At 35.8% G+C, this 18662-nt stretch overlaps 1 protein-coding gene across 2 annotated transcripts in view; it reads right to left on the bottom strand.

Moving 5' to 3' along the window:
- LOC131050581 (uncharacterized) overlaps positions 1–17729 on the bottom strand; it is a 70047-nt gene extending 52318 nt beyond the window's left edge. Inside the window, exon 1 of one of the 2 annotated variants that reach the window (XM_057984777.2) lies at positions 16843–17729. In XM_057984777.2, coding sequence (XP_057840760.2) covers positions 16843–17525 — 683 coding nt within the window. In that variant the 5' untranslated portion in view covers positions 17526–17729. The remainder of the gene's footprint in view (positions 1–16842) is intronic. The other variant, XM_057984779.2, reaches the window with a different exon arrangement.
- Positions 17730–18662: the final 933 nt, after the last annotated feature.

Raw genomic sequence — 18662 nt, 5'->3', positions numbered from 1 at the left:
TAACATCTTGAACATCCTCTACTGCATCTTTCAACATACCAACCCTCAATGACTCATAAGATGGGGCTTGAAATGCAGGTCCTACAGCTGCAATAGCATTTACCATGGGTTGCCAATATGGATTTCTTGAAGCATGGAATCCCATGTGAAAGGAGTACCAAAAATTGCTAATTGTCTTATTTGCTTGTTCAGTAACAGTTTTCCTCCATCATGTACTCTCCAAAGTGATTTGTGATCCTAGTGTAGTACGAGGTTGGAAGAAAGAATTAATGTTTCCTCCACCTCTGTTTGGTCCATGTGCTATAGAATTAGGTGTTGACCCACATTCCCTAAAACTCCCATCTTCGCCATCCTCCTCACCCAAACCGTTCGTCCTGGGATTTGCAAAACTAGAACCTAGTTCAACCCCAATTCTTGCCTTTTTGGCCTTACTCTCAGCAATCTCATCAAGAGATTGCTTTGCCTGATATGAGACATCTGCAGGGCATGTTTTGCATGTCACGTTGTTATTTCCTCGTTCTTTGGATAAATGCCATTTGAAACGATAAATTTCACCACTGATCTCTTCTAGACACCAATTGCACTTGACCTTCGTGCTACCAGGAACTGTTGTGCAATGTGTCCATCCAAAGTCTTTTTGACATGGCATTGTGATCAAGAATCAGTTCTACAAAAACATTTTAGTTCAGTCTTTCAACAATTTCAATTGATAGTTTTAAAGATATGAGTTTTTATGACTACAATCAGATGTTCTGAGCGGACTAAGAAAAAGATAAAAGGTCTCATTTGCTAGACTAAGAATGGCAAAACATTTTTGTCTCAGTTTGAAAGTCTCTCAAATTCCATGGCTATGAAAAAGAAAGTTCTTGGCAGCATTCTAAAGTTTTAAACAGTTGATTAGGAAGCAATTCTATCCAGTGTGTCATAAGGAAGAAAAGGGTATGAAATGTCTTAAGCAAAAAAAAATTCAAAGCATACAAGAATACACTAGCAAATTTTGTAGAAGGGCAATTCAAATGGGTTAAGATGTGTTAGAATAAGTACAAATGAAATATATCAGTGTGATGGATGGAGAAGCATTGTTGAACATTAAGTTCTATGTCAACGGTGTTAAGGTTGATTCTTTGTTTGATTCATGGTCACAAACTAACTTTGATTGCACAAAGTTGATAGACTTGCTTTGGAAACTTTTTAGCCTTAAGCCCTATGGTTTGGGTTGGATTAAGAAAGACACACAAATACTAGTTGATAAGCAGTGTAGATTAGAGTTTTCTATTGGCTCTAAACTTGATGGGATTGTGATAGATGCAGATCTTGTGAATATTTGTGTTGTCTTGGTCCTTGGGCAGCTCCTACCACTACCAGTATGACTGAAAGGTCTCTTCTCTAGGAGAAGGAATAGATAGTGGGTCATCAACAATGATAAATTTTCATTTATATGTTTTCTTCATGGCAAGAGAAAGTCTTTTTGAGATACCGAAAATAGGTAGTGTAATAAAAATAGGACTTTAATCTGTTATTTTCTTTAATCTAGCATTTTCTTTGATGCACACGATAATATTAGATCAATATCAGTTCTATTTTAACAGTCAGTTCTATTTTAACAGATTAAAAAAAATAGAACTAAGTTTCAACTAAATAGATCAATATCAGTTCTATTTCAACTAACAATCTAGAAAATATGATACTTGAACTCGATATTATTATTTTGTCATTTTGATATTGAACTTGATGTATATGATGCTATGATAGTATGATCATGATGCTATGATTACAAGTTTATGTTGGTTTTGTTGTTTATATGATGCAATGCGACATTCTAATCTTAATTCATGATTCTAGTCTACATATATATAATATATATAATTTTTACATTGTTTTTGTACTAAAAGACCCAAAACGAACCCAAACCCCTTTTTAAAATTGTGTCGTACCGACATGCGAGGTTCTTGAACCCTAACTGGTGCCAGAACCTGAACCAGCAACTTAGAATAAAAATTATAAGTCGTAAATTTTATCTGTGACTGAAACTCAAAAAAGTTTGTTGTTGTTGTTGTTGTGTGTGTGTGTGTTTTGGAAGTGGGTGACATAGCTGCAATATCCTCAACCAGTGCCTCATCCATAGTGATAGGATGAAGATATGTATGCAAGGAACCCAGCCTCAATGGCTCACCAACCTCACCTTTTGCCTCCTCATATGCTGCCACATTTGCTTCCCATTTGGCTGCTTCCCTCTCCAAATCAGCTAACTCGTCATCAGTTAACAATGGATCTACATCAACATCCTCAGGCTCAACAATCCAATTTAAATATGGATTAATCCAATCCAATTATTATTTTAAATCAGAAATTTCCTAATTTTCTAAATCATAAATATTAGATTGAATCTATAAATTTGTAAAGAAACACTTAACAGATGCTGACAGAAAGCAAAAATAAATAAGTGTAAAATGTATTTTATGGTCATTGTGTAAAAATTTGCCCATCATATAAAGTTTTTAATCAGCATCTATTAAGTGTTTTGGTAAATCGCAAAGCCTTGGAATTTACAAATTAGAAGTAAACAAAAGGTTTTGATGGCTGTCAACTAGATGGCTTTTTAAAAGGTATATTGTTATTTCTAAACATGATGACCATTGATAATTTGATAGTAATTGGACGCCTTCTGGAAATTTTATTTTTGTTTGGCATTCAATCTAATAGTTGTGTTTTTGTGACACTAATTTCAGTCATTCTTCAACTTTCAAATTGTTTTAAACTATGAAATGTTTGGATTTTCTAATCACATTCATACAAAAGAGGCAAGTAGATAAAAAGCCAAGAAAACCTTTGTATTTGTGTGCCCTAAGTAGCTTTCAATCACATGCCCTAAATTGCCACATTCATCCCCAATAGCATCCCAAAAATGCTAAAATCAGAATAACTTTTTTACTTTGGTTGAAAAGAAAGATTTTATACCAATATGGCAAGTTTATGTGAAAAACAAAATGAATTTTTTATGAGGCTTGGAAAATCTTCTTGTGCCATCGTATTTCTTTTGGGGTTCCTCATGGCAAACAAGCTTGTAAAGGGTTAAGATTTCATTCCATTCTCATTATTAAGGTGCCTATGCAAATCCAAGGCACTTTTGTTGTCAAGAGCATTTGAAAAATCTAGGAGGCTATCAAAATCAAGTTACCCTAGAATTAGGACTTGCATCAACTAGCACTCTCTTTGGTGATCTCTTGTGATCACTTGCCAAAATCAACATTTAACCAAAGTTCCATGAATTCATGCTCTCAAACTTTCCATAGAAGGATTAAGTTCATTTCAAACCTCTTTTAAACTCCAAAAAAATTGGTTATCGTAGCATGCATTCAAAGTCAAATTTTGGCTTTCTAGCCAAGATTTTGAGCCTTTCCAAGCCATTGTTGAGTCAATTCCTCCAAAACTGCTACAAAAGTTTGGGGTTAGATGCACTAAATCCTGGTAGAAGGATTGGAAATGGTATCTAGATGTACATAATTACAAGCCCCCTAAAGGCTATTAATGGTTTTTTCTTAAACTACTTATGATTCAAAAGCTCAATAACAAATGAGCTTTGCAATCCATAGCTACTTTATGATGATGAAGATTTCATGAGATGTATTTTGCCATCTTAAAGCCCAACCTTGCTCATTTTGGTGCATTCTCTACCAAGGTCTCTTCATTGAGTCTTGTTTGATCCGTCTTGGTGTTTCTAGTCCCCATTATCCCTTTTATGGTCATATAGAAACAGCAACAACTTTTCTAGTTCTACCTATGAGCTCAAGCTATTTGGACTTGGATGCATGAATTTTCTAGGCCTTTAGACTTAAGATTTTTCTTGGCACACGATTCTTCTAGGTGATTGAGCATGATTGTCAACTAAGCTAGCCTAAATTTGTCACATTTCCAAGCTGGAGATTCTAATCATTATTTTGAAGGATAGAAAATCAACTCTATTTTCAAAAGCTTTTGTGGCTTTACACTTTTCCTTGTATTCTAATCTATGATTTATTGATATTCCAATATTATTCCATAGATTCAAGTGCAAGCTAACAAAATTGCCTTTGAAGTTGGCCATTTGCAGGCTATTATTGAACATTAAGCCAAAGTGCATTGTACTATTCCCCCTTCCCCTTTTGACGGTCCTACCCCTCCTCAAGGGCTCGGATGTGATCATTGCCACATGATCATACTAGTGGCAATATTGTGAAATCCCTAACTGATTTCTACCAAACTTTTGCTATGTATTTCCGAAGAATGTCATAAACAGTTTGATAAATGATAATGATTTATTTCATTATTCAACAATGAGCAAACAGTGAATCCACAAGTAGATAAAGAGTCTAATAATAGAGTATGTAGCTGCAAAAAAATATTACTGGAAATGACAACCAGAATTCTGGCCTTTAACTACTAAGATTTTCCCAGTCTTGTAACCCAATATGAAGTATGCCCATAATATATTTGCCTCCCTTATCATCCCATCGCGATGTTGCTCAGGAAAGGAATCGATGAACAACTGAATGGAATGTTGTTGCTGCCATGGTTCAAATCAGGTAATCAATATAAAAAAATAGCATCTGCATTGTGAGGTGCTAAGCACTTACAAGTAACTTCCAATAACGATTATTCCCACACCACTATCCCACTCCCATTGCCATTGGACTGAATGACTCGAATATCTTGTAGCTGCTATGACCATGAGGCAACCATGTCAATCAAGGAATTAACGACTTCAAGAGAACCCATGAACAGATGAAATTATGAGCCCTTCAGCACACATATGGCTAGCCGATAATGTTAAGACTCCTTGTTCACACTATGAAAAATCATGACTTTCGATGCCAAATATTGAGAATGATATTTTGTGCAAATCAATTGCAATATTAATCAAATACACATATGAATTCAATTGGCCAACCTTTATTTAGTTTAGGCCCCAAATAACCATCCACAGTTATTCCAAAACTCGGTATTATTTCCAAGCTTAATTCTTGACATAGGAATAGCAATACCATCGTCGAACACATTATTTGTTAATAGTTGGAAAGCCTGATTTGATAACCTCTTAACTGGAAAGTCAAATAAAATATTTACATCTAGTCTCTCGCAAAGCTTCACGGCTAGACTTGACAAAGATAAATTATTCAACTCTTATATCGACTCATTTAATTATTCAACAGATAACACAATGAAACTCGCATCAAAAATATATCATAATACTCAAAATAAAGTAATCCTTGTTTCCCCTTAAATCGGATTGCAAATAACTCATTCGACAAATATCTTTATTTTTTGCAAATTTGCCTCCATGGGAGACTTTACAAATTTGGCTCAGCTGTGAACTCTGTTGCAAATCCACCCCCAAGATGAGTCAAGTTTTCATCCAACCCTTCCTATCAACTCTCAAGGCTTTTGCCTCCAGAAATCATAAATCGTTAATCAATTCCAAAAGCATGTACTTGCCACAACCCCAAGACCTCCTTATAAAGACCTTCAGGAAACATCTAGAAGGTTAGGCTGACTGGTGACCTTATAATAATATTTTATTATTTTACTGTTATTTAATTAAATAATTAATATTAAGTTGGGGTGACCCATGTAGTACAGCGGTTAAAACACTTGCTTGATGAAACCACCACCAAGGTTAAAATCCTCACTGGGCCACTACGCTTACAGGCTTGGTACTTTCTCTGGGCTGATGGGCTCGTGGATTTGAACAGCAATAGTGTTCAGCACCTTAAAAAGTGCCCATTACCAATCAAAAAAAAAAATTATATTGCCATCATTTGAATATTTATTTTATTTTTGATAGCTTAATAAAAATCAATTTAATTAATTTTCACCTTAAAAATTGGGGACATTACAAATATCCATGCTTCTCCTCAACACTGCAGATATGGATGGTCTCAACTAACATGTGTTTCCCTCTATTAGTCCTCATCTACATGACAAGAGTGCCTTTGGCTGGCCTAATGTGGCAAGGTTACTCAACTTTGGTTATTTCTCCAATGAGAGCTATTCCTCAACTTGAAGGAAAAAATGAAGAAGGAACCATCACAGGATGGTAGCAAATTCTTGATGGCCAAGACCTCCCAAATGGCTACGAGAAACCCTTTAATTGTGACCTACCACCTCCTCTCGCTGATTCTATAGCTCTTGCAAGTTAGCAATTTGATCGCCTTTGAATTTTTTCCTTTTGTTTAAGGATTCACCTTGCCTAGACATTTTAGGGTGTGGTACCATTCCACCCTCTCTTTTTTTGAATTAATGTAATACATCTTTTTTAAAGAAATACAAATGGCACTTATTCATCAAAAACTAAAAGAAAGCCATCCCAAATTGAAAAATTAAATAAAAAATATATAAAACTAATATATTAAATTTTAAATTAAATAAAAATTAACAGAAAAATTAGAAGTTAAAACCTTGACATAGTTAAAACCTCGACATATTAACACTAATTTATCTTTTTCCCAAATAATAAAAATAAAATTTTGCCCAAATAATGAAAATAGATTAAAATTTAAATCTAAACCTAAATATTAATAATTTTGAAAAAAAGTTATAAAGTAAAATCTATATATATACTTTACAATCAAAAGATAACCTCCCTAATAATTAAAATATTTAAAAAAAAAAAATTGTCCAAATAATACAGTGGATGAAAGAATTATAAATCAATTAATATTAAATTGTTCAAGCATAAGATAATAAGCTATATATTTAAAAAAACTTTGTTGTCTCCAAGTCCAAGCTCAAGTATTAATTTAAGCAAAGGGATTATCTTTCTAAGGTGCAATCAAAATTGTCAAAATTTGTATCCCTGAACAACAATTTTTATTCTAATTCATCAAATTTCATATTGCTCTTTTGTTTGTTCATAGTACTCTTCTTTTCTTATTGTTGTCCTTTTTTCATTTATGTTGCAACAAACATAGAGGTTATATGATGCATATTATCTAGGAAAACAAAACAACGAATAGGGACACACATACTAGAACAAAGTGTCAAAATAGTCAATAAAGAAAAAGCTAATGGTAAATCTAGCAAATAAACATTTTTTTTCTTACATTTTGCAAATAATTTTAGGGTTTTGATTAAATTCAAATACAAATTTTATGGCCTATTTTCAACAACTTTTCCTTGTTTTATTGAATTTGATATATTTTGAATTGTCCCCAATGGAATTTGCCAAAACATGTGACTTAAGTTGTTGTGCACTAAAATAAATGTAATGTCCCCTTTTTAGGACACTAAATTGTTAGCAGCAACAATGGAGGGAAAACTGAGAGGGAATCAGTTTTCATCGGATCTACAAACTTAACCACAAAAACAGATCTAATAAACTGCGGCAATAACAGAGATAAGCAAATTGATAGCACAACACCAAGATTTTGAAGTGGAAAACCCGGTTAAGGGAAAACCACGGTGGGAACCTACCCACAATAAGATGATACTCTGCAGTAGTATGTGAAAATATCACAATGGGGAATGCACATGCATTTAGACACACTGCCTAGAGCTCACTGCTCAAAAGATAATGACCTGGAAGGTTACAACCCTCAAGGAAGTCTCACTGACTTACAACAAGATTCGAACTTCAATCTGAAAGAAATGAACTACAATAATAGCATCTCCAAATGCCTGAGGACAATTCCATTTAAGCACAATTGTCTACTCTGCAACACCAATCTCTCTTCAAAACACTATACCGAAAGATGAATCTTTGTTCACACATACACCACTCTCTAATAATGTAGACACACCCTTGATACCCAAATTACATGACAATATCACCTATTTATACAATTCATCAACCTTGACAACAAGGTTGGTTAAAACCTCAACTCACAATTACAAAATTACATCATACAATACAAAGATCGACCACTGGACCAATATAATAATTTACATGACATAACATGGACCTAAATCAAATCTCCAAACACGCAACACCACCGGAAATCACACCAAGATCAACCGCAACACGCTACACTACCAGGAAAACTGCATAACACGAAGAACATCACCGGTTCAGTAAAATCACCAAAAACTCATACAACGATCAATGCGGATCATCAGAACAAATAGGACACAACTAGGAAACACCAGCAAACACGTTAGAATCATCAATAACAACTGCACCAACACCACTTATCAAATCTTCATCTATCAACGCCTGAAACTCAAGAACACTCAAACAGCAACAACTATCACAAAGAAAGATAACTTGCAAAGCACCAAATCACGAACCATCTAAAATGAAGATACACAAGACTATCCCAAACAATATCCCAAAATCTCAGATCAAGATCTGATCACACCGGAACATACCAAAGGAAATACCGAACTCTGCAAAGCACTGATCAGATAAGCAAACTGCAAAACCAAATCATATGATATGATCAAGCTTCCCGGATCACCAACACCAACACAGAAGAATATAATGATACTAAGGATACTCCATACACCAAACCATAATCACAATAAACTAATCTGCAATCACCGGAGCAGAAATATGTTGACATCAATGACAACAACATATCCTAGCAGCAGCTATGTCCAACAATCTTGTTTAATATACTTGTAGAATTATTGCAGGTTATGTATTTTCAGTCTACTGTGGTAATTTGGAGAGATTCAATTGGATGTTGTTTCCCTCTTTAAATGCACAGGTCTATTGTTTATATCAATCTCATCTACTGCCAATACTCAGATATATATGTGTGTGTATGAGAATCCTTTCTATTCCATCAGGTCTGGTTCTCTGGTTATTGATTTAATGTTTCCTCTTCTTTTCCTTTGCCTGCTTTATCATTATTTGCAGATTTGCAGTTGTGTTCCAATCTCTTTGATAAATGTTCATATCATTCTTCCAGATTTTCTTATAATTCTGATTTAGGTCTGCTCCTAAATCTACTTCTAATGCTTCAAATATTTTTTTCTATTCCCTGGATCCTTCCTTCTCAAATGAAAACTTCTCCACTTTATGTCCTCCAATGTGAGGGAGAGTCGCACCTCTTCTTAATGGTCACAACCTTTCACAATTACCACCCTTCAAAAGGGTCAGAACCTTTCATCATTGCTGCCCCTTTAAAAGAGTCACTTACTTATCTTCTTCCCATTAATGCTTCCTTAATTCCTTTGCTCCCTTCTTTCTTCCTTTTCTTTTCCCCAAATGAAGTTCCCTTCTCTCCCTTTTATATCCCATGTTTGAGGGAGTCACAACTTTTCATTTCATGCCTTTTTGACCATTCACTAAACTTAAGTTTTAATTATATTAATTTTTATTTATTCTTTTATATTTTAATTTATTATTATTTATTAATAATCCTATTTCAATAAGGGGACATTACAATAAGTAAAATAGAAGAGACAGCATAGTTTAGTCAATATATTTTTTATAAAATAATGCCTCTTGAGTCTACTTGAAACATTTTAAATTAATACCCACATTTTATAGGTTAAGCACATTCAATCTTCAAAAGATCAATCCAATAAACATAAAAAATACTTGCAAATCAAAAAGTAAGAATCCTGGCATATTCAAAGAACACAGTGTTTTGAAAATTCAATGAAACACAAATCTTTGAAAATCCAATGAAACACAAATCAATCAATCCACACACGCTCACAAATGAGACTAAGTAGTAACAATTTACAGACCAAAAAACATGAATAATGCACAAAAAACTAAGCATTAAAGAACTATTAATGTAGACCATTAAGTTGTTTGACAAAGCATCAAACCCACTATAATGAACTAGTGGCTAGTAGATGCACATATCAAATCACCAAGCACAATTATAAATTAGGAAATTGAAGGGTGCGATGTTGATACTGTTATTGGCATTGGTTGTTAGGAAATGGTTGAGTAGGTGACCCCGGTTGGAGTGTGTTTGGCTCATGGTCAGTTGTTCTTGACATTTTTCATACTTTTGGTTGGGCTGCAGAATTTTTTGGGTTATGTTAGTAGTTTGGTGTCATTTTGGCCCTTCTTGTATTTTTACTATATGTTTGAGCTTAAGACCACCTTCATTTACATAATTATGATTTTCCTTTTGGGTGAGGGCCCCTACAAATCCCTCACTGATTAATTAAGAAAAGAGCAAATCAAGTTTACCTATATACAATCACATTACCCATACTTGTCATAATCTTGATCCAGTCCACCTCTAGGTACACCGTGGATACGACTTAAACACTCACTGCGTGTGTATGCCCCAAGTTCATCCAAGATGAACCAAGGTTGTAGCTACATATCCATATTGGGTCCCAATCCTAATATGGTCCACATGTGGGTATGTCTTAGATATGATTCCCAAATGCCCACCACTTGTGTATACCCTAGGTTTGTCCAAGATGAACCAAGGTTGTGCCCAAGCAAAGTACTCATGCCCTATTCATACCTCGGACCCCATGGTCCATTTTTTTAATTATTATGAAAAGCACAAAACAAAACATCTCTTCATACCTTTCATTTCTTGAACATCCAAAACTCCATTGCTTCCATTCCTTACCCATCCAAAACTCCGTTGCTTCCATTCCTTACCCATTGAAAACTCCATTGCTTTCATTCCTTACCCATCCATTGCTCAAGGCTGCAACTCACTTGCCCAAATTGAGTTTATTTTCACTTGCCCATTTATTTTCAAACTATTTTCGCCAAAGTTGCATAGAAACAGATACTATATCAGATCTATGAATTTTAAGATCCCTAATGCAAAAATCACTAGAAAGAAAATATATGTATGTATATATGTTGTTTTACTTAACATCTTTGTGGCTTCAATGGCCTTACTTATGGAAGGCAACTTACTTTAGGAATGCATTAAGGGTGCTGCACACAGACCCTGCATTGCCCTTGAACCCTACTAGGGGTGGTTTAGAAAACAAAAACAAAAAATGTTTATGCCACGCCAGATGGAAAAACTGCATTCTTCCAAAAGTAATTAATTTCCATTTAATTTTGGTTTTCCACGTCAATCCAGATTCCAAGTGATGCTACTGTGATACTTGAAGTCATTTTGATATGAAATGCAATATAATAACTTTCATCCTTAAATTCTCAATTTTGCAGCATTTTTTTATGTGTCAAGTTTTGTTGAGTTCCCACCAAGTTTTGGGACCGAGTCCAAGTCAACAATCAGCTAGCCAAGTTTTTCACCAAGTCTCACTCTCAACACCATAATTGTACCCAAACTAGGTCCAAAAAATCTGCAAACCATTGTATCCAAACCACAACCTAAAATGCACAAGCGTCCGAGGGGATATAGTTTAATGATAATTACTATGTTCAAATTCTCCTCAACATTCTATTCTAAAAAACCACATACAACCTGTTGTGACCATTTCACACATCGCCCCATCAGAATGGGGACCCCCTCTTTTTCTTGGGGTTTTTGCTTTCCTTGGTTAGGTTTTCTCTCTGCTTGCTGGGTGTTGGAGTGAAGTGAGTGGTCACCTGGGCTGGGTAGATTAGGGTTTCTCTCTGAGAGCTCGTCTTAGGGTCTCTTTCAAGTTGAGTCCAGCCTGGTTTTGGGAAGTCCTTAGTTGTCTGCCTTGAGCCCTAGGTTTGCCTTAGTGGATCTTTTCCTTTCAGGAGAAATGAAGATGGATAGGTGGATCGAAAGGGTGGATAGGTCTCAAATTCATGATAGGTCTGGATTAATAGCTTTCTTGTCAAAGTCCTGGTTTCCTCCAGGTCCGAGTCAATTGAGCAGAGTCGGTGGTTAGAGAGAGATGGAAGTGGCGATTTAAAAAATTGATGAACAAATGCACTTGATGATGATTGAAGGAGTTTTGAAAAGATATGATCAAGGTTGTTAACTTTTGAGGCGTAATTGGGAAAGTTAATACATGTTTCACCTTGAAGAAGAGTTTTTAGACTTTGAAATGATGACAGCCAGCCTGGGAGGAGATTTTCGCTCCTGACCCTTCCAAAGGGTCCAAAGCGAAATCTTCCTTTCTTACCTTCCTTTGGCCCTGAAAACCTAGTTGGACCTTGCTTAGACCAAGTTGAATGAGGAATCGTCTTGATTATGAAATGAGGAAGTTGATTTGATCAAATTTGGAGGAAAATGAGATGAGCCAAGGCGAGAAACTAGCCAAGAATAGGGATTTCGCTCTTGACCCTTCCAAAGGGTCTAGAGCGAAAATCCTTGAAGAGCGAAAATTCTCACTTATCAAGGCCAACTTTCTAGTTCCTAAGGCATGTTTGAAGGTATTTTTGAATGTTCTAGCCTTGTCAAGATTGAATGATGAAGGATTTTAGTCAAGAAGATGAATTTCGCTCCTAACCCTTCCAAAGGGTCCAGAGCGAAATTCTTGAAAATACACATTTTTCCCTTGGCTAAAGTTAGGATCTTGATGGAGATGCATGAGGAAGGGTCTATGTTTGCCTCCCAAAGAGAATTGGAGTTGAAAAGGTCAATAGTCAAGCTCAAATCTTGATTTTTGCTCCTCACCCTTCCAAAGGGTCGAGAGCAAATTTTCTCTAAATCACCTTTTTTCCCAATTTTGTGCCAAGCCAAGTGCTGACTAGGGCGAGTTTTGATGGGAGAGGTCCTCAGGAATGACTTTGACTTAGCAATGATTATCAAACTTGAAGGAATTGAGCCAAAAAGTGATTTTCGCTCCTGACCCTTCCAAAGGGTCCAGAGCGAAATTTTGGATGGGTCCTGTCCCTAGCTAGGTTTTGAGCAAATTTGACCTTTTGGCCTTGTGAGGATCAAAACAATACTACCAAGTTGAGATCGCCAAGTTGAGAATAGACCCTGGAGATTGCCTTAGAGAAGGTTGTTGATCAAACAAAGGTGACTTGTGACCTAAAGGGTGAATTTCGCTCCTGACCCTTCCAAAGGGTCCAGAGCGAAATTCCCATTATCACCTAATGTGCCCATGTGAAAGGCTAAAAAGTTGAAACCCTAAGCTTTGTTAGGCCAAAACAAGCATAAGCTCACCTTCCGGAGGATTTTGAAGTAAAAGAAATGGGGTATTTAAGGCCTAATAAAAAAATCGCTCCTGACCCTTCCAAAGGGTCCAGGGCGAAAATCCTTGAAGACACCTATTATTCACCTTTTCAAAAGCAAATTGCAAAATCATGATGACAAGAACATGGAGTGATGACAAATCTAGGTTGTAAGGATTTTGATTAATGAAGTGAACAAAACCTAGACAAAAAGTTCAAACAAGCCTCCTTGAGAGACCTAAACTATGAACATTCTAGTGCCTAAGGAGAATGAAAATTCATCAAACCTTGATCAAGCTTTAGCATTCGCTAAGCTAGCCTATATCTTTTCATTAAATTTGCCAATTAAGGACATTTGGGAGACTGAGACAAATTCGCATAAATTGAGACACTTATAAATGGATCAATTGATTTTTCTAAGCCTTGAAATACATGAAGAATCCACCTAAGCTTTGAAATTAATTTAAAAAAATTTAAAAATCACACTTGAGCGCTCAAAATTCATTATTTTCCCTTTACAAACAAGTCGGACATGCTTATAGAGGAGTTTTGGGAGACTAAGACAAATTCGCATAAATTGAGGCACTTATGAATGGATCAATTGGTTTTTCTAAGCCTTGAAATACATGAAGAATCCACCTAAGCTTTGCAATTAATTTTTAAAAAAATTAAAATCACACTTGAGCACTCAAAATTCATTATTTTCCCTTTACAAACAAGTCGGCCATGCTTATAGAGGAGTTTTATTTTATTTTATTTAAGCCTTTACAAAGTCAGCCTAGAGGCAAAATAGGGTGAGCACCCTATAAAGGGAAGGTGTTCTTTTGAAATTTTAAATCATTCATTCACTTTCTCTCATGCGAACTTGAAGAGCAGACCTATAAGGCGAATTTCTTACTAGTTGAAGGCAAATTTCCAGATCTTGAAGGTTAATTGAAAGCGAATTTCTGATTAAGAAGGCGAAATTGAGCAGACTGAAAGATAATTTCCAGATTTTGGAAGATATTTGAAGACTAGTTGAAGGCGAATTTCTGATTGAGAAGCTGATTGAAGGCAAATTTCCAGATTTTGAAGGAGGCTTGAAGGCTGATTGGAGGTTAATTCATCCAAAGGAGGAGTCTAAAATTCAGATCAAACATCTTTGTCCAGCAAATTCTCATTTTCCTTTATTCATTTTTCAAAGGTTGATAGCTAAAAATCAAAGAAGAGGTATGTATAATCAGATTTTGAAAGTTTATTCAAAATTTAGTTTGATTTTCCATAGCAATCTTTTGAAAGTCTAAGTGCAATTTGATTTCAATTCTCAATTAATATTAATTTGAAAATTCATAATTCTAGGATTTATCACATTATTTTCAAATTAATATTTAGTTAATTCCTTGAAAAAACTTGAATCCCATACCTTAAGGTGTTATGCTCAAACCCTAACTTTAAGCTTTTGTGTAGGTATCAAATGACGACCCCCAAGACTGGTGGATCCATTGCCCGGCAGGCTCTCATTAAGGAGGATCAGAAGAATTGAGATCGAGATGGATGTAGACATCCAGGAATTGGAAGACAAGATCAGGATCATCTTTTGCAAAGAGGAGAACACAGTCACTGAAGAGCAGCGAAATCAAATGCATGCTACTATGTTCTTGATCAAGAAAACAAAAGAGCTTGAGCCTAGATGGGAGTCGACCCTTCTCATAGCTTTTGATCAAGTCCTTCACTTGGAAGAACGAATGAAGAATCTTCCTGAGATTCCTATTGTTGAGATTGAGAAGATTACATCCAGATTCATTGAATATGCTAGAAAAGAGCATGGAAAGGGAAACAAAGTTCTAGATGAAAAGTTGTTATAAAATGATGTGGCAACTTAATTCCTATTGGTCTATGTCTCCTCGTTATTTGTGCCAATTCTTATTGGCTATGGATTGATAATGTTTATCTAAATGGGGACTTCTTTGTAACAAACCCTAATTAGGATTTAGGTGTCAGAATCTCAGCCATCGATCTTCTTTTGATCCAGGCCGTTCATTGTATTTGAGAAGTGCTATATAAACTCTCACTCATTTCATTTTAAAGGGAGTTAGAAAAAAAGTTAGAGAGTTGGAGAGAAATAAGTTTAATATCAGCAACAGAGAAATAAGGTGTGAAGAGAGAAATTTGAACAATTGTTGTTTTATTTGGCTATGAGATCAATAAAATATTGAAGTTATGGTGTTTTATTGCAATCCTTGTGGCTATTTTCATGGTTGTTTATCTTCTTGAATCACTCTTAGTAGAGATAGCATTTAAGTTTTAAGTTTGAAGGACGAATGTTGTGCTTGATCTTTGATAAGACTCACATTCCAAACCACTAGCTCCTTGATTGTAAGAACGCCTTGTGTGGTCAACTGGAAACCTTGAGATTGATTAACAGTTCAATCATCATTAGAAGTATTGATATGTATCTCATTGATAGTATCTATCTCCTTGGTGATTTGAAAATCGTTGAATCCCCTTAGAAGATCGCACCAATTCCAGTGGAGTTCTAATCCTTTGGCGATACTGAAATTGGTAGAATCTTATCAAGACCAGTCCTCATTAAGTCATTCTTAGGGTTAGTTTAAGTATCTCTTCCTTGAATCCTTTATCTTTTGATCTTTTTTGAAAATCTGTTAGTATTAGGAGAATCTTGTTTCCTCTTTAGAAAAGTAGTTGCACGAACAAGCTTTCCTTGAAAGTACGTAAAGCCCCTTGAAAAACAATAAACACAACGACCACTGGTGCTTATCCACGAGTAGAGAACCTACATAAAAGAACCTTGAAGTTTCACCGATTGATCCTTCTTTGTGATATCTTCAGCATTCGGTAACTTTACTCAAGAGAGGATAAGATACCTCTAGGTATTTTATTCTGTGTTTGGTCATGTACAAAATACACATCAACACAACCATGAATTTATGTGCCAAAAAAGGCATACACGCATGTCTAAAGGGGTTGTAATATAATATTAATTGTCTGAGTTCAAATCTTCCTTTAGCAGGCCTAAAATAATAAATACACCCACAAATATCCAAGGGAGCATGTTGTAACAGTATGTTGTAACACAGTAACAGTAATCACCCAAGTTTGAATACTTCGGGCCCATAAGTGCAACATGTGTGCGATGAGGTTGTCCAGGAACGCATGTGATGAACATTCAACACAGATGAGCGTGTATCTCAGAAATCTAGGCATGTACTACAAGTACAACTCATTGCGACACACAAATAGCCCATATAATCCATGTTTGCACATATGATTTTGGAGGAATAGTTTCAAAATCAGAAACGTGAAACAGCACAAAAGCCTGAAGATTAAAATTACCATTAACCTAAACTATAGTGTCTTTCTGCAAAATTCAGGACATGCTAAAATGAACCGGAAGATAGATAGCTGCAAATGTAATTACACAACAACCACTATGATCAAAGAGGCTTGTTTGGAATGGAAATGCAATGGCAAAAGCATCACCCAGATTCAACCACGCATTCCAAACACAATCCAATATGCAGCGAGGTTGTGAAGTCACAAATATGGGGCATACTGAATATGATATTGGTTTAAAATCTTAAGAATGTGGCACAAGCTTTACACCCACCGTGATAGAGGCTGACCTCAAAAATAAATGCATCCATAAAAAAAATGAAATATGCTGAATATGGCATGGGTATAAAATCTTAAGAATGTGGCACAAGCTTTACTTTACACACACCATGATAAAAGCTGTCGTCAAAAGTAAATGCGTTCATAAAAGATGATGAAATACGCTGAATATGAAATGAGTTAAAATCTTAAGATTGTGGCACAAGTTTTACATACACCGTGATAAAGGCTGCCCTCAAAAAATAACGCACCCCTTAAAAAAATGAAGACAAGCTTTTAGCCATAACCTGATACGGTGGTTTCCAGAAGAAGTCCAGGGTTCCATACAAATTGGGCAGTTTAAAGAAGTGTCTGCATCAATTCCTGCTTGGGTTTCCAGGTTCTCGCACTTAGCTCTGTTCCCCCTCACTTCCTGAAAGTCACCTTGGGTTGCCGTCGGTGCAACCCTCTCCTCTTCATCATCTGGAACATCAATAACATTCTCCGCTCTAAAACCATCGGCAACAACCCTCGCAACAGTTGAATCTGCGTGTAACATAACTTCGTTTATTTCCCCCATTACTTCATTGAGTTCATTAAGGACTGAGGCTAAGGACTCAGTAGACTCCCTGAAATTAGGGTTTTGATCATGAAGCTCTGTTTCGACAGCTAAACCAACAGGGACTTCGGAGAAGAAAGCCCTTTCGTCGAGCTGCTCTTCTTCCTCTTCTTCTTCTTCAAGCTCCTCTTCTTCTCCTCCTCCTTCGTATTCTTCAATATTATTGTTATTTCCATAATTGGATGAAAAGCGCGGGGGTTGGTACTCAACATCTTCGTCGTCTTCAGAGGAATCGGAAGCGCTGTCTGCAACTTCATCTGCAGAGAAGACATCTGCACTCGAAATGGGAGATTGGGGAGAAGATGGGATTGAAGGGGTTCGATCCGGCGACGTCATGATCTGCTGTACCTGCTCACATTAGTTTCCATAGAAGTTCCGAGAGTTCTCGTGTAATTGCATTTCAAATTTGAATGAATTCGGGAAAAGAGGTGGCAAACAGAGCGATGCAGTTAGATGTAATTTTTTATACAGTTGTACATGCTGGTTAAGGGGACTCTCTGTTTAATTTTGTGCTCTTTCGCTTTCAGTACCTGTCAAGGTACTATTTGTATTCCACATTGCTTAATTGTCTGATTAATTTGTGCACCTATTACCTAGGTAACTAATGAAATGCCAATCCTTTTTTCTCAAATTTATGAGATATTATGTGCAAGCATTTTTTATATTAATAAATAAATAAAAATACTAGTACTTGCATTCTAACGAGGTGCAATGGTTACTTTGACAGCAAGATATTATATTATGAACATGAAGTCATGTTTTCTAATTTTTTTGTTTTTGTTTTTTTGACAATGAAGTTTTGCGATATATACCATTCGTCTTCGAGATCTATAGAACAAAAGCAATGAGATGGTTAGATGTGTAGATTAGGTGGGGAATTTTGGAATAAAATTTGTAGCTTGATTAGATAGCTAAAATGCATAATCAGACTAAGAGTTGTATACCTCCATTTCCTATAGACATAGTTGTTGTAATTGAGCTTCATCCTTTTTCCTTATAATTGTGTATGGATTGTTTTGCATCTTGGAGTATCTCCCGAAGGAGAACATTGGTTGAATATGAAGATCGTGTAATGGCTTAACTCTAGATATGGTTGTAAATGTTAGGCCATGCCTTTCTATTTTACTATTGTCAATTATTGATTTTTATAGGGTTGGGCCTTGGGATTTGTGTATGGTAATGGCCCATGTCATTATGAGTGGCATTTACCTTCAGTTACCTAGTGATACAGGAATTATTGGTATATTTTTGGGTTCATGTTCGTTCCAAGGTGGTCCGCTGTAATTAGCAATCCTTGTTGCCACATACATTGGAACATTTGGGGATTTGGAACCAAGATTGTAAACGATTTCAACAAATTCACCAAGGGCTCCATTTACCAGTCTTGCTTATGTCTATTTGTTGGTTGTGAACATTCCATTGCCCTCTACAAAGTAGTGCTTACTTTTCAAGTTGTTCATCATTAGTTGCATT

This window comes from Cryptomeria japonica, chromosome 8, assembly GCF_030272615.1.
Source record: "Cryptomeria japonica chromosome 8, Sugi_1.0, whole genome shotgun sequence".
Lineage (NCBI taxonomy): Eukaryota > Viridiplantae > Streptophyta > Pinopsida > Cupressales > Cupressaceae > Cryptomeria > Cryptomeria japonica.
This window is presented reverse-complemented; position numbering and strand designations above follow the sequence as displayed.